This window comes from Falco naumanni, chromosome 3, assembly GCF_017639655.2.
Source record: "Falco naumanni isolate bFalNau1 chromosome 3, bFalNau1.pat, whole genome shotgun sequence".
NCBI classification, from domain to species: Eukaryota; Metazoa; Chordata; class Aves; order Falconiformes; family Falconidae; genus Falco; species Falco naumanni.
Genome location: NC_054056.1, coordinates 70,840,476 through 70,854,551, shown reverse-complemented (window position 1 = coordinate 70,854,551; position 14,076 = coordinate 70,840,476). Strand labels below are relative to the sequence as shown.

The following is a 14,076-nucleotide window of genomic DNA, read 5'->3' as shown; positions in this document are numbered from 1 at the left end:
AGTCAGGAATACAGGACTGGGATTTCTTTGCTAGAAGCAGGACTGAATCTTCCCTCTTACTCACCTTCTGCCTCCCCTGTCCTGCACGCTGCCAGGTTCTCAGGGCCTTGGCCTCTGACCATCCATGAACCTGCACAAGAATCTGGTCTTGGTTTTTTTCCTGCTGCCAAGGGTATATGAGCACCTTAGGGTGGTTTGCTATATTATGCTACTCAAATTTGATGCTGATACTAAGTTATTTAGGGTAGGTTATTTAGAAGAGTTACAACTATGAAAAATTACAGAAAGGACTTTACAAAACTGTCAGATCTGAAATAGTAATATGCAGTAATACATAAATTAAACACTGTTGACGGATTGTATTAATTAAAATACAGTGTTAAGGCTATTAAATATTTGCTGCCTTGAATTTTAAAAGAAGTCAAAGAACAGAAGAGAGAAAGCAATTCTATGATCATCTGGAAATAGATTTAAAGTGATAAAGATGTTGACTGTAGCAGTCTCTTCTTCAGAAGGATATTTTCTGTATTTTCATTTACTTCAGTGAAATAGTTGTGTCCTTCATAGCTTGGGAGAAAAACGATCAGGCATTAAAAAAAGAAGTGAGCTTACATGTCTTTCCAAAGTGTTGATACCAATGAGGTCTGAGAGGGGACATGTCGTTTTTCTAGAACCTTGAATTATGGACAGATGAAGTCAACTCAGTTAACTACTTGCAGATAAAACTCACTTTGTTTATTAAATGGATCAGTGTGAAATGTTGTTGCACTTTAACAGGCTATTTAATACACTCTAAAAAATATGGTTTTATACACTGTACATCTGAATTATCTCAAAATAAATCATGAATAATAAATGTGATAGTAAGTAAAACACGTATGTTGGTATTTTCTAAGGTGATACAAAAAATTAATACATGAAGCTTTATGACATGCCTTATGTATACATATATCTTTTGGTTAGCAAAAAAGGTATATGTGAAATTAACTAGGATGTATTTGCTTACTATGTAGTATGGTTGAGTATGGTTGCTGCTAGTTTAAAAAAAAAAAAAAAGAAGAGAAAAAAACCCAAACCCAAAACCCCACACCTTCCATAATGCACAGAGTATTCATATTTGAGAGGGGAAAAAACATTAATGAACTTATCCATCTGTATTTTTTTACCATTTGTAAATCAAACAGTTGAGGGTTTTGGGGGTTTTGTTGCAGCAGTTCGAAAGTGTGATAACTAGATCTAAAGACCAGGGCATCAATTAAATGTCCTGAGAATAATCCTATATTTAGATTCATGATGGAATTTGTATTTTTTAACAGGTGCAAAATTGAAAACTTTTATTTATATTACTGTTTCACTAGCTGTTCTTAAATTTTTGTAAGCAGATGAGGTATGTGTATTAAGTCTAATGAGCAGCATTATTGATATGCTCACCCAGAATCCAGCTGCACCTGGAGAAGGTAAAAGGGCCAAGCTTCTGGTTTTGACATGGCAAAAAGGTTTTTGATCTCATTCTATAGATTGATGTCGCTGAGTTGGTAAAATGTAGATATTTCTGTTGAGGACAGCTGGTGAGTCTACCAAACAGGAAGCGAGAAGGTTCTGACAGACTAGAAGTAATGGAGAAAAAAAAAAAAAAATGAAGTGGAAGGATGACTGATGTATTTTAGGAGCTCAGATGAAGCTGTGTGTGTAGATAGGAAAGTACTGTTTTGGTGTTCTTGGGATGTTCCTAGCACTGTGTTAACAGGATTCCTTTCTGTAAATGAACCTCAGGCTTTTGGGAAAGACTTTGACCGTCATTTTGGAAAAGGAGGTTCAGAACTGTTGAACATGAAGGCTAATGACTTTGGTGAGATTGCAACTTCTCTCCTCTCAGAAATGAACAAAAAACATAAAGAACCTGGAAACCTGAAAGAATGTTCACCGTGGATGAGTGAATTCAAAGCTGAGTTCTTGAGGAATGAACTAGAGGTTCCTGGTAAGTTCCTCTTCAGTGTCAATGGTGAACTGTCCCTTACAAGGAAGTTGCTGCTCTTGAGCCCTTCTTTTTATGTTGGCTATATGACCCTTCTTTCTGGCCTTATGCAGAAGTAGATTTCATCTGAAATAGCTCTGTTCATTCATCGTCACTTAAATCTGATCTTAAGCTGTAGTCCTGATATTTTTAAAATTCTGTCTAAAATTGTATCTTGCCTAAGAACTTCTGTGGTTTTTTTAAAGGCCTGACTCCACAAAATCTGACATATAAGTCTATGTTCAAATCTAGTTCAAAAAGGACGTGTCCTCTGAAACCATTAAGAGCTGCAATTCTAACAGCTTTATAAGGAAAGAATATTAGTAATTCACAGATAAAATTATATGATGTATATGTTGGATTTTTATGCATTTTAAAATATTTTCTTCACTACCATTCTACCAATTTGACTAAATATTTGGAAGTGTGTTCTATTCTTAAACACTTTAAATTTAAAAAAAATAATAATTAAGGTCAGTCTATGTAACTTTTTTCTTCTATTTTTTTCCATTACCACTTCAGGTCAGTATGATGGAAAAGGGAAACCACTGCCAGAGTACCATGCAAAAATCTCTGGATTTGATGAACGGGTATGTTAAGTGTGAGTCAAAATCCTGTGTGTTATAAATTTGTGTCTGTGTTCCATTTGAAGAGTTTGACAATAGCAAAGCTTGTTGCTTGTGTACGCATCTTGCAGCACATAAAGGAAGGTCTGCAAATGGGCATTTGTTTTTCTAGTACTAATTGAGCAACTTGATTATGCCATCTCGGAATGACAGATATGTTTAATTTCAGGGATGATTCTGTAAGGCCAAGTCTTCTGTCACAAATATTTTGGGTTTTCCTATCTTTTTACAAGATAAAGGTAATGGAATCCTTGAGGAAGCCAAAACGTATAACAATCCGAGGCAGTGATGAGCAGGAGTATCCTTTCCTTGTCAAAGGTGGTGAAGACTTGCGACAAGACCAGCGTATTGAGCAGCTGTTTGATGTAATGAACATTATCCTTTCCCAAGATGCTACATGTAGCCAAAGGAATATGCAGTTAAAAACTTATCAGGTCATCCCCATGACAACAAGGTAGGCATTTATCTTGAAGGAGCAGAAATCTTTATGTTAACATCTGTTACTGTTAGGATGTTGGAACGTGAGATTTCTGTGTGCCACATTCTGGTTCAGAGTGTTTTGGGTCTTGGCTTAATTTTTTTTCTTTTCCTTTTAAACAACATTGAAATTGCTTTGTCTGGAAACTGTTTTCCAGAGTATATTTAAATTGGTAGCTTTCAGCCTTTTTTTAGGAGGCACTAGAATGTGTTGCTTGCTATTTGTGGTGTTCCTCTAAAGTTCAGCTGAGCAACTTCTTCATATCTCTGGCTTCTTTGTTCCAGACTGGGACTCATCAAGTGGCTGGAAAATACTTGCACTTTAAGGGAATTCCTTAAGAATAGTATGTCTGAAGAGGAAGACTTCAACTATAACAGGTGATGCTTGGTTTAACTGTCTGCTCTGATAGAGACCACTACTAATGGGCTTTTTGATACGGACAATCTTGTGGCAGCATTTCTTTTTTTGAAAGAATGAAATAAAAGGCACCTATAAGCAAGGAGGCAGTTTGTACTTCCTGACCCAAATTAGTAATTGGCAACTGTTTGTTTAATGAGTACCATTGTACCTGTAATATATCTCCACCCAGCTTGTTTAAACAAGAGGCTTGTAATTATAATGATGTGTGACGTCATTATCATCACCATTTCCTTATCAGCAGATTGACTTTGCAAGTAAAGGATTTTGATCTTTTGATTTGGTCAGGCAGGAAATGGACCTAGGTCAGAAAAGGGGGGAGCGGAGGAGAGCAGAAGAGCGCTTTTCAGAACCTGGGTTCGGCAGTGGGTCAGTGGTGGGGGAAACTGGCAGCAGATGCACAAAACACAGCTGTAAAAGAACACTATCTCTGACTTTATACAAATGCTGGTTTGAATAAATTAGCTTGCTTTCTCTGGATTGTAACTGGAGGATGAATATTTGTAAAATGTATTTAATTCTGGCATTTCAGTCTGTTTCTATCCTGGAATTTAGAAATATGGTTTTATTTGCCAGTGTTGTTCTCGATACATAGTCTCTATCTGGGTTTGTCGAAGTGTTGTCAGCACTTATTTTTACTGCTTTTCATGCTTATGGGGCAGGTTGGAGGAACCTCCAGCATGGAGGTTGGACTCCAGAAAGTCTTTATTTCTACAGGTATTTTATTTTTGAGCAGTTTAGGAACTGCTACTGTTCCTGCATTACCACTGTCTGGTTCACTTTTGTGAACAGCAGCAGTGTTATGTTGGCCTCAGTTCACTGGGAAAATGAAGAACTCACATGGAACCACCTCGTGGGGGGAGATTTCTAATATGTTAAATGTACATTATCAGTGTCTTTCCAAAAACAATTAATGATTTACCCCAACACATAGCTTTATTTTATTGTTGTGTATTGACTTTAAATTAATTTTCCCATATGTTCTTCAATCAAGTCAATTAAGACACTTTATGTTGAACTATGGTTGAATGACAGCACTTGCAAAGGAAAATTCTGATCAAATCCTTGCTGGCAATATTCTGGTTGGGGTAGGGGAAATAACTTTTTGAAGTTTTGAAATCCTTTTCTTTATCCCAAAGTGATGGGCTGTGCAGTCTATAAGTGATAAATACTTCTTAAATGGAAAGGATCTCGGCTGCTCTGCTAAGTTGCTGCCTCTCTGGAAGAGAATAATGTCTAGTATATTTATAGTATATATAAGATGGGAGAAAAATATCAAATTATTATATAAGCAGTGCAACAAATGAAGACTGTCTTCTCAAGTCCAAGCCCCCATTCCTTCCCTCTTGTACACACTAAGGAGATAATGGACTGCCTTCCTGCATTCCCCACCTGTTTGGATGGACAAATGACAGCACATGCTGTGGTAGGCTACATAATGCCTCTCAAATGGATGTGAGACTGTTAAAAATACCTTTCCCTCCCTGAAGAAATTATTTCGGGTCTTTCTTCTCAAGTCAGCATCTAATTTTCACAGTACCTACTGACAAATTAACACCTTTGAGATGTCTAGCCCTCTGTCAAATATGAATGAAGTTCATTCAAAGCTGGGGGGAAGGAGATGTATGAATCAGCATATGCACTGACCGCATAAACTTCATTTCCATAGCAAGGCTACAATTAATGTAGGCTGTAGCTTCCTGACGCCTCCCGTGCATAAAAATCTCACGGGTCATGGTAGCACACAGCCTGCGGATATTTGAGTACAGAGTGGAAAGTTAATATAGGGAAATCATCAACGCGCTTTTTTTTTTCTTTCTTTTTTTCTCCTTAGCGAAAAAGGACCTCGGGCTACCTATTCTAAGTGGCTGTCCCAGATGAGTGGGAAAGCACAAGGCAGCTCTCGATACCATATTATGTACAGGTAGGTTTTGAAAGAGAACTGCACATAAAATGTAGAAGCTAGAGTGTGCACACACACAAAGTTGTAGAAGTTCCAGGAAAAATATGATCTGCACTATAATAATGCTGGCTAGATCTGATTTTTGCTCTTTTTACTGCTTCATCTTACTGGAGATGCTCTGCAGGGGGAGTTTAGTACTGCCAAAATCCCACCAGAGGACAGGAGTGCTTCCAGAAGGTTGCTCACTTCCCTAAGAAAGTGTCTAGAAGCAGATGCTCCTCTTCAACTTTATCTTCTAGGTGTCTTGGTCCTGATTATGCACTTAGGTAGGCTGCCTCAGAGCCAGAGCACCTGCTGAAGCTGGAAAGAGAAAATCACTGTGATTCACTGAGAATTTAAGAATATTTGATGGTTCGGTTTGGGTCCTGACTTGAGGATCCTCTCGGAGGAGTTTCCACACCTGCCTAGATCTAGCACTGTAGTGGAGGGAAGTGAAGTTTCCAGCGGAGCGTTTCTGATGAGCTCATAACATGCTTAAGCAAGCATCTTGCTTTTTAAAGGAAACCTTTGACTTCTTTAACTGAGTGGGTCAACGTTAAGACTTGTATTTAGATCTGGAATGTGCTTTTGAAGTAAATTCCCTGTCACCCCCACTCACCTCACATTGCTTTGCATCACAGAGCTGTCCCCTGGTACACCGCTCTGCTCCTTTCAGATGAAACTAGGTCGGCAGGAGAGCACTCTGTGCATTCCAGCTGCTAGGAGCCTTCAGTTCCCAGGACCAGGCTAGGCCAGAGCACTCATCCACCCTCCCCAAATGTGTACAGCATGGATGTCCTCAGCACCAGCTATACTCGCCTTGTGCTGCACTACTCTCTAGTGTCAGTATAGCCTCTGCGTGCTGCTGAGAGATCTAATCTAGGCCTTAGTTTCTCTGCTTGGAAGAGACTATCCAGCCAGAAAGAGCACAGTTGTATTGCTGCATTAAAACTTAACCCATCTCCTTACTTTGGGGGAAACTAGACAAAACTGCATACTGTTTTGTATTCAGAAATGTCAGTCTTGGAAATAACTGTTGGCAGAAAAAGACAGGAGGGGGAGTATTTTTAATATCAGATAAAAATTTCTCAGCAAACTCTCTGTGTGGCTTGCTGTACTGTCTGCTGGGGTAAGCAAAACGTGCTAATGCAGTCGTGTACACAACTTTTAACATCCAGTGGGCTGTTACTTCCATAGCTAATACTATTCCTTCATTAATTTGCAGAAATGCTAGCCGTAGAGAAACAGTTATGTCTTTCAAAAGCAGGGAAAACAGTGTTCCAGAAGATCTGCTGCGGTAAGTGTACTGTTAATGACTGCACATTGTGAAATGAATGTTGGTGTTTTACCTGTATGCAACAAGTGACTTCTGTTTCGTTAAGGCGTGCCTTTGTGAAAATGAGTACGTCTCCTGAAGCCTTCCTGTCTCTACGGTCCCATTTTGCCAGCTCTCACGCACTGATGTGCATCAGCCACTGGATACTTGGTATTGGAGACAGGCATCTGCTCAACTTTATGATTAACAAGGAGACAGGTGGCATGGTGGGAATAGACTTTGGACATGCGTTTGGTTCAGCTACACAGGTATTTGTTTTCTAATTAATTTGTTACAGCTTTTGCATTTATTATGTGTAATTACATGTGTATTGTCAGTACTAAATTTGATGTTCTTCATTTGTCATTGTTCTAATGCAAAATAATCTTGACAACTTACTTCTAGTTAATAGAAGAAAATCTCTGTTTCCGGATGTTCTCAGACAAGCAGAGAGCTATAGAGTTTCACGGAGTCTATGTGGTTTTGTTTTGTATAGTTCAGCCAGGCTTTCAACCACTATCACTAAATATTCATGCCTAGAACTTGATGTCAGAACTTGGTCCTGTCCTGTGTTGCATGTTATTTTCAGTTAAGTGGCAAAGAAGGTTTCAAAGCTTAAAAAAAAATATATATTTATTTCTAATCCTTCTATTCCAAGACTGCTTATCTTGTTTTCTTTCAACCGTCCTTCCCCTTTGCTAGTTTTTGAATGTGCCAGAGTTGATGCCTTTTCGTCTGACTCGCCAGTTTGTTAATCTGATGATGCCAGTGAAAGAGTGGGGTCTCATTTACAGTGTGATGGTGCATGCCCTGAGAGCTTATCGTTCGAATCCGGATCTCATCATCAGCACAATGGATGTATTTGTAAAAGAGCCTTCTTTGGACTGGAAGGTGGGATTTTTCCTCTTCCCTTTTTCTTTGTGTGAAAACTGTTAAAATGTAATAAGGATAAAACAGATAAAAAAGGAAGTATTTCTGAATGCTTACTTTCAGTGCTTCTTTTATCTTTCTTTCTTTCATTGGGTTCTCAGAGAAACTGAACTTAAAGGCTTTAAAATGACAGAATATTATATTGATGGATGAAGAATAATAGCATGTATCTGTGCTATCAGTGTACTGTTCTTTATCTGCGTGATAATCCTAAAAATATGCATTATCTCTTATATCTCTTGATCCTGTTATGTCACTTAGGACAGTAGCATAAAGATTTTCAGCTTTTTGCCTTGAGCCTCTTAAATGTACATAACAACACTGTATACATCAAACTAATAATTACAGAGAAAAAAATCTGAAACTAGTTGCACTTCAGTAACTCCAGTTGTAAATTAAATTTTAAGTCACGGGCAAGCTAGATATTGTCTCACTACTTTGCCCTCCATTTACGAGTTACTGGCTTGACTTGCTATGATCTGGTGGCTTAAAGGTCTTTTTAAGTATATGATTTAGGTCAAATTTATTTTCTTTTTAGAACTTTGAGCAAAGACAGCTGAAAAAAGGAGGCACATGGATCAGGGAAATAAATACATCTGAAGTAAACTGGTACCCTTTGCAAAAAGTCAACTACGTCAAAAGAAAGCTTACGGGTGCCAATCCAGCAACAATCACTTGGTAAGATGGTCTGCTTCTGTTTTAAATTGGTCCACCAAGAGCCTTGGAAGTCTCCTGTGTCAGGTTTTGATCACTTCAGGTAGAATGGCAGCTAGGAAAAGAGAAGAGGCAGATGGGGCAAAATTTCAACAAACCTCCTGTCAGAATTGTTTTGGTCCACAGACAAGCAATCTGAATCACCCTGTCGGCCAAAACACCAGGTATCTCCCTGCGAGTGTTCTTGCTCCAGCTCAGACCTCCTGAGCAGTTGTACTGTTCCTGGCAATGCACTCATCCTCACCCTGTAAGCCTGCTTCTCACTCCTCAGACTGCTGTTCTGTATTTGCATCTCCACAGCTTTTAGGCTAGGGGTAGTATTTAAATCAATATGCTTCTGCTGGACGGTTGCTTGAAATGGAACCTGAACTAGCTCTGCGGGAGGCACAGAGGTAAGCTGCTTCCCAAAAGCATTAAAATCAAATCTGATGGCATTTTCAGGTTATTTGTGTCAGCCTAGTCAAGTCTGGCTCAAGTTGGAATGTCTTTAAAGTTCAGTTAAAGTACAATTAATCCCTTCCATCCTCTTTTAAAAAGACCTTTTGGATTAATCGAGGAAAAAAAAAAAGGGCAAAAAAAGCAAGCCTGTTTTAAAACCATACAAATACTGAAAAGCGCAGGACTTGGGAGGAGCCCCTTTTGTGGTCAAGGCTGAACGGGAAGAGGCAGCAAAATACTTCTTGCATACACAAAATCAGCAGGGCAGGTAAGGAGATAACAGCTTGGATGTGAACTGCTGCATCCTTCTTTCAGTTAGAGACCTTTGACAAGATGGGAATATTTAGCGTGAATATTTCATAGTAAAGGAAATCACCTGAAATCACCAGTCCTCACTGGCCAAGACTTCTGCAGTTATTGAACAGTCTCCACATCTTGAAAAATAAAGCTGCGTGAATCATGTTCAAGTACTGTTTCGTATTTAAAAATCCATCTGAGATTTTTTTGCTTGTTTCTTTTAATAAGAGCTTATTTTTGTGTTCTCAATTTTAGTGATGAGCTACGCCTGGGCCACGAGAAATCACTCGCTTATAATGATTTTGCAGCTGTGGCTCGTGGTAATGCTGATCATAATATCAGAGCTAAAGAGCCAGAGGATGGACTTTCAGAGGAGACCCAAGTGAGATGCCTGATTGATCAAGCGACAGACCCCAATATTCTTGGCAGAGTCTGGGAAGGATGGGAACCCTGGATGTGAGGGACTGCTCTCTAAAGCCCAGTCTGCCAAGGGACCCATACCCTAACAGCTGCAACCAGATCAGAATTTTACAGCCAAATAGGAAAAAATCTCTTAACCTCTTGTATCATCATCGGTAAACTTGATTAATATAGAATATAATTTTTTTTGTATTAAAGCTGCATTCAGTGATATTTTTAAAAAAGTTAATTATTTTTCTTGTATGTGGTTCTGGAACAAAGCAGCCTTATTGTCTTTGTTAAAGTCAATGTAGAAAGAACTGGAGAGACTGTAGAGCTTAAAGGCTTACTTGAAAGGCACTGAGGTCAACTCAGAGGAGAGCAAAAATTCATACCCTGCAAACTTGTAGGCATCCTTGTAGTGCAAGTCTGCATTTGTCTTTTTATGGAGACCTTGATGACAATCGACTGAAACCATTCCGCAGACACGTATTATTTGTAATTAAAGCTAGAAGATTTTTCATATCAATAGTAAGTGAGGCACATGGTAAAATTAAATGGAAAATGGCATTTAGTTCTAGATAACACCTAAAGTATCTGAATGGTTATTTCATTACTGGATAATAAGATAGTAATGATAAGACCATTCCAGCAGATAGTTTTCTAGCAATTAGAGGTTATATTCTGTTATCTCTATCCTTTAGAAGTCTGCACTCCTCGTGTTGTGTTAATGCCAAATTATTCATTTGGCCAAAGCCAAAAGTAGCCACTGCTGATGCAGCAGGGCACTGGAAGCTTCTTGCCATAGCTGCCCCACAGCACGGGAATGGTCTTCGCTTTGCCGGTGTGGAAGTTGTGCCAGATGTGGCTCTTCCTTGCTGGCAGCCTGTCTTCAGGTGCTGGTTCTGGCTGGATAGCGTTGGTTTTATTCATAGTAGCTAGTACAGGGCGATGTTCTGGATTTGTGCTGGAAACAGCGTTGGTAACACAGGGATGCTTTAGTTACTGCTGAGCAGCTGGCACAGCGCCAGGGCCTGTGCTGCCTCTCACCCCACCAGCGAGCAGCCTGGGGGGGCACCAGGGGCTGGGAGGGGACACAGCCGGGACAGCTGACCCCAACTGGCCAGAGGGATGTCCCAGACCACATGGCATCACACTCAGCATGTAAAGCTGCGGGAGGAAGAATGAAGGGGGTGGTGGTGGGGAACAATGAACACGTTCAGCATCACAGTGTTTGTCTTCCCAAGTAACGGTTACACGGGATGGAGCCCGGCTTTCCTGGAGGTGGCTGAGCACCTGCCTGACAGTGGGAAGCGGTGAATGAATTCCTTGGTTTGCTTTGCTTGTATGCCTTTTGCTTCACCTGTTAAACTGCCTTTATCTCAACCCACGAGTTTTCTCACTTTTCCTCTTCCGACTCTTGTCCCCCATCCCACTGGGGGAGTGAGCGAGCGGGGGTGGGGGCTGAGCTGCTGGCTGGGGTTAAACCATGACATCAGGTAACCTTGGTGGCAAGTGCAGTGCAGCACGGATGGCAAAGGAAAAGAGAGCTCTCTCAAATGCTACTGTTGTTTATTACCAATAATTCATTGTAGGAGACAGTTTCCATTGAGGCTTATAATAATTATCATAAAAGGTGTAATAAAAATGAGTCTTTGCCCTTCCACTGCCTGCAGGCTTTCCCTCCTGCCTCGGTGGCAGTGGGGCAGTCCTGACTCACCGAGGGCCACGGCTGGTGCTGGCACCAGTCTCCAATGAATCTTTCAGCTGGAGAGCAGAGGAATGGAACCTCTTGGGATGGGGAAGATTGCTTGCTGAGGTCTAATGGATAGGAAAGGAGCTTTTTTGTTTCAAACACTTTCCAGTGACAGTTAGGATTTGTTACCTGCCTTGCCTTCTTAATAAATATGCTGAATTGCTTATGTCAATAGTGTTATAAATCAAGAAATTCTGAATCTTTTTATCAGATTTTATTAATGAAAAATATTGTTAGGCTGTTATTTTTGTAGAGGAAACATCTATTTAAAAATAAAATTTCTGATGTATACCTCATTTCAAAAGTTAATTTAGGGCATTTTAGTAACAGAAAACATCTACATCTACCCATTTATGGAGATAATAATTAATGGACAGTTTTTTTTCATAAGCATGCGATGTAGTATATACACATGTAAGATGTCTTCATGTATTTTGTTCTTTTAATCTCTGGTATCAATTAACATGGCAGCATTATGACTGAAGCCTGGTTAGGTGAGGCACCCTGGCTTTCACGTTGACGCTACAAATATAAGCAAGTTCAAAGCACAATAAAAAGCGCCATGAAAAGGTGAGAGGAGATGTGGAAATGAAGTGGCTGGTTGTACAAGGTGTTTAATTGCGCTTTCGGCACATACCTCAGATATTTACTAGGTACTTTGACCTGTACTGTGGAGGACAAAGTTTAGGTTTATAGTTTAACAAGACTCTTCTCATAGGACTTTTGATACCTTCAGCAACAATAGATGTTTGTGAGCAGCATGCCTCCTGCCAGTGCCAACCCAGGCTTCCTTGGCCTTTTCCAAAAGGGGCTGGAGCCAGAGCACAGCCCGGCCCTTCCAGGGGAAGGAGAGCGCGGTGTACCCTGCCCCATGCCCTCCTCACCCTTGACTCTGTAGCAGAAGGCACCCAGACTGGGGGTGAAAGCCTTTGAGATGGGTGTCTGTGGCACTCAAAATAGTGAAAAGCTCAGTTTGGGCCCAAAAGTAAGTGCTGTAATTGGAAGCCTCAGCTGCATCAGTCCTACTGGTGATGTATTTGCAAAGCTCAAGTGCTAAGGAGCAAAGTGCGACCCTGCTGGGTTTTCATGAGCAGAAGCGCATCCTATGCAAAGCAAGTGGAATTGCCCTGACAGAGCCTTCCTTGCACAGCTGAGCGAGCCTGAAAATAACCTGCAACGTATGTAAATCACAGCTGCTGTCCCTGATCCTGACTGAAAAGTGCTGCTCAATAAAATACAACAGTTAAGTGAAAAGGCTGAAGCCAGCCCATGAAGTGGCAAGGAAAGTACTGAAGCAATGAAAACCTCAAGTCGCTGGGCTCTGGTTTACAGGGCGGGTTTGTTCAGCCTCCAGAAAAGATGATGATGTGTGGCTCAGAGATGGAGACTGTATCAGGTCTCATGATGCAAAACAAAACTTAGTAACTATCCACAAATACAGCAGAATATTTCCTTCTCAGATTAAGTAACCAGATGTGCACTATATCTGGAAATTCTTTAGTTGCATCCAAAAAGCTATGTAAAGCATTAGTGTATATTCTCAGTAGGTTTTTCTTAGTGTATAGAATAATACTAAAATTTAAGCTAGTCCTTACCATTCCTGTCAATCTTACAATTTTTCTCTTAACTAAAAATAATACTGCAGAACACAGAGGAAAGCTCTGCAGTCTCCTTTCCCAGCTGATAAGGAGGGCCCTGCATGGTGCTTGTCGTGCTCGGGATTTTCTCTTTGTCCCTACTAGCATTCCCCAATTTAAATGTTATCTTGAGGTGTCTGAGGCTGAGACGTGGTGCAGCAGCAGCACGCGTTTGGGCACAGGAAGGAGCCTACCAGCTCTCCGCAAGAACAGCGAATGAGGCTCCTTCAGCCGTGGAAGGAGTTTCCCACAGCTCTTCTGGCCTCATGCTGAAGGGTTTGGCCAGCTGCTTCCTCGAGTCAGGTAAGGAAGTGTCTACATTTAGAGACACTTCTTCCCAAACTTCACTTTTTTTGAAATCAGTTAAAGATTTATTACCACTGCTTTAAAACTTCTTTCTCCCCTCACAACTACAGAGGATGAGGGTCTGCCAAGTTACTTTATTAATGCCATGTGCCTCATTTGGAAATGACCTGTATATTTAAAATTTCCTTCTGGAGCTATGCTGCTTGTAAGAAATGGCACCGACACAGAAAGGTTGCACCTGCACCCTGGCAGCCACCCACAGCCAGTGGTGTCACTGGTCTTGTAGCAAAGCTGCCAAAGAGCTGCATCCTGCGTTAAACCAACAATGTCCAGAATAAGGTATTTAGGGGTTTTTTTTTGTTGCAAAACGTTTTGAGAAGGCATGGCTGTAAGGGGCTGGAAAAGGTTGGGTTACAGTTTCCACATTATTTACAGGGGGTTTTGTTTGCTTGGTTTTGGTTGTTGTTGGTTTTTTTTTTTCCTTTTTGATGGGACAGGAGAAGGTAACACTCATTTCACCTGTCCATTAAACTCACAGGAAATGATACTGCGCAAGATTTCATTTGGTTAGGCAGAAGTTGTAGCTGTGAATTTGATCTCATGAATCTCATCCCTGCTGGAACCTGTATTGGGAGAAAGTTTAGAGCATCCACCAAAGGGCTTGAGAAAAGGAGGAGTGCAGAATCTGAGCCGTTTTGCGGCTGCAGCACTTGGCCTTTTGGCAGCCCGGGTACGTGGAAGGTTTAATTAAGCAGTTCAGCAGCCACAGGTGCAGCTGAAAAAAGCCAGCCCAGGCTGGTACCGCCA

The 14,076-nt window shown here is 40.7% G+C and overlaps 1 protein-coding gene across 1 annotated transcript in view; it reads left to right on the top strand.

The window, feature by feature from the left end:
* PRKDC (protein kinase, DNA-activated, catalytic subunit) overlaps positions 1-10,101 on the top strand; it is an 81,871-nt gene extending 71,770 nt beyond the window's left edge. The window contains exons 77-86 of the mRNA XM_040585890.1: positions 1,774-1,978; positions 2,537-2,604; positions 2,874-3,094; positions 3,403-3,495; positions 5,370-5,459; positions 6,703-6,774; positions 6,860-7,061; positions 7,495-7,683; positions 8,261-8,400; positions 9,427-10,101. Of these exons, the coding sequence (XP_040441824.1) occupies positions 1,774-1,978; positions 2,537-2,604; positions 2,874-3,094; positions 3,403-3,495; positions 5,370-5,459; positions 6,703-6,774; positions 6,860-7,061; positions 7,495-7,683; positions 8,261-8,400; positions 9,427-9,631 (1,485 nt within the window). The 3' untranslated portion in view covers positions 9,632-10,101. The remainder of the gene's footprint in view (positions 1-1,773; positions 1,979-2,536; positions 2,605-2,873; positions 3,095-3,402; positions 3,496-5,369; positions 5,460-6,702; positions 6,775-6,859; positions 7,062-7,494; positions 7,684-8,260; positions 8,401-9,426) is intronic.
* The last annotated feature ends 3,975 nt before the right edge of the window (positions 10,102-14,076 follow it).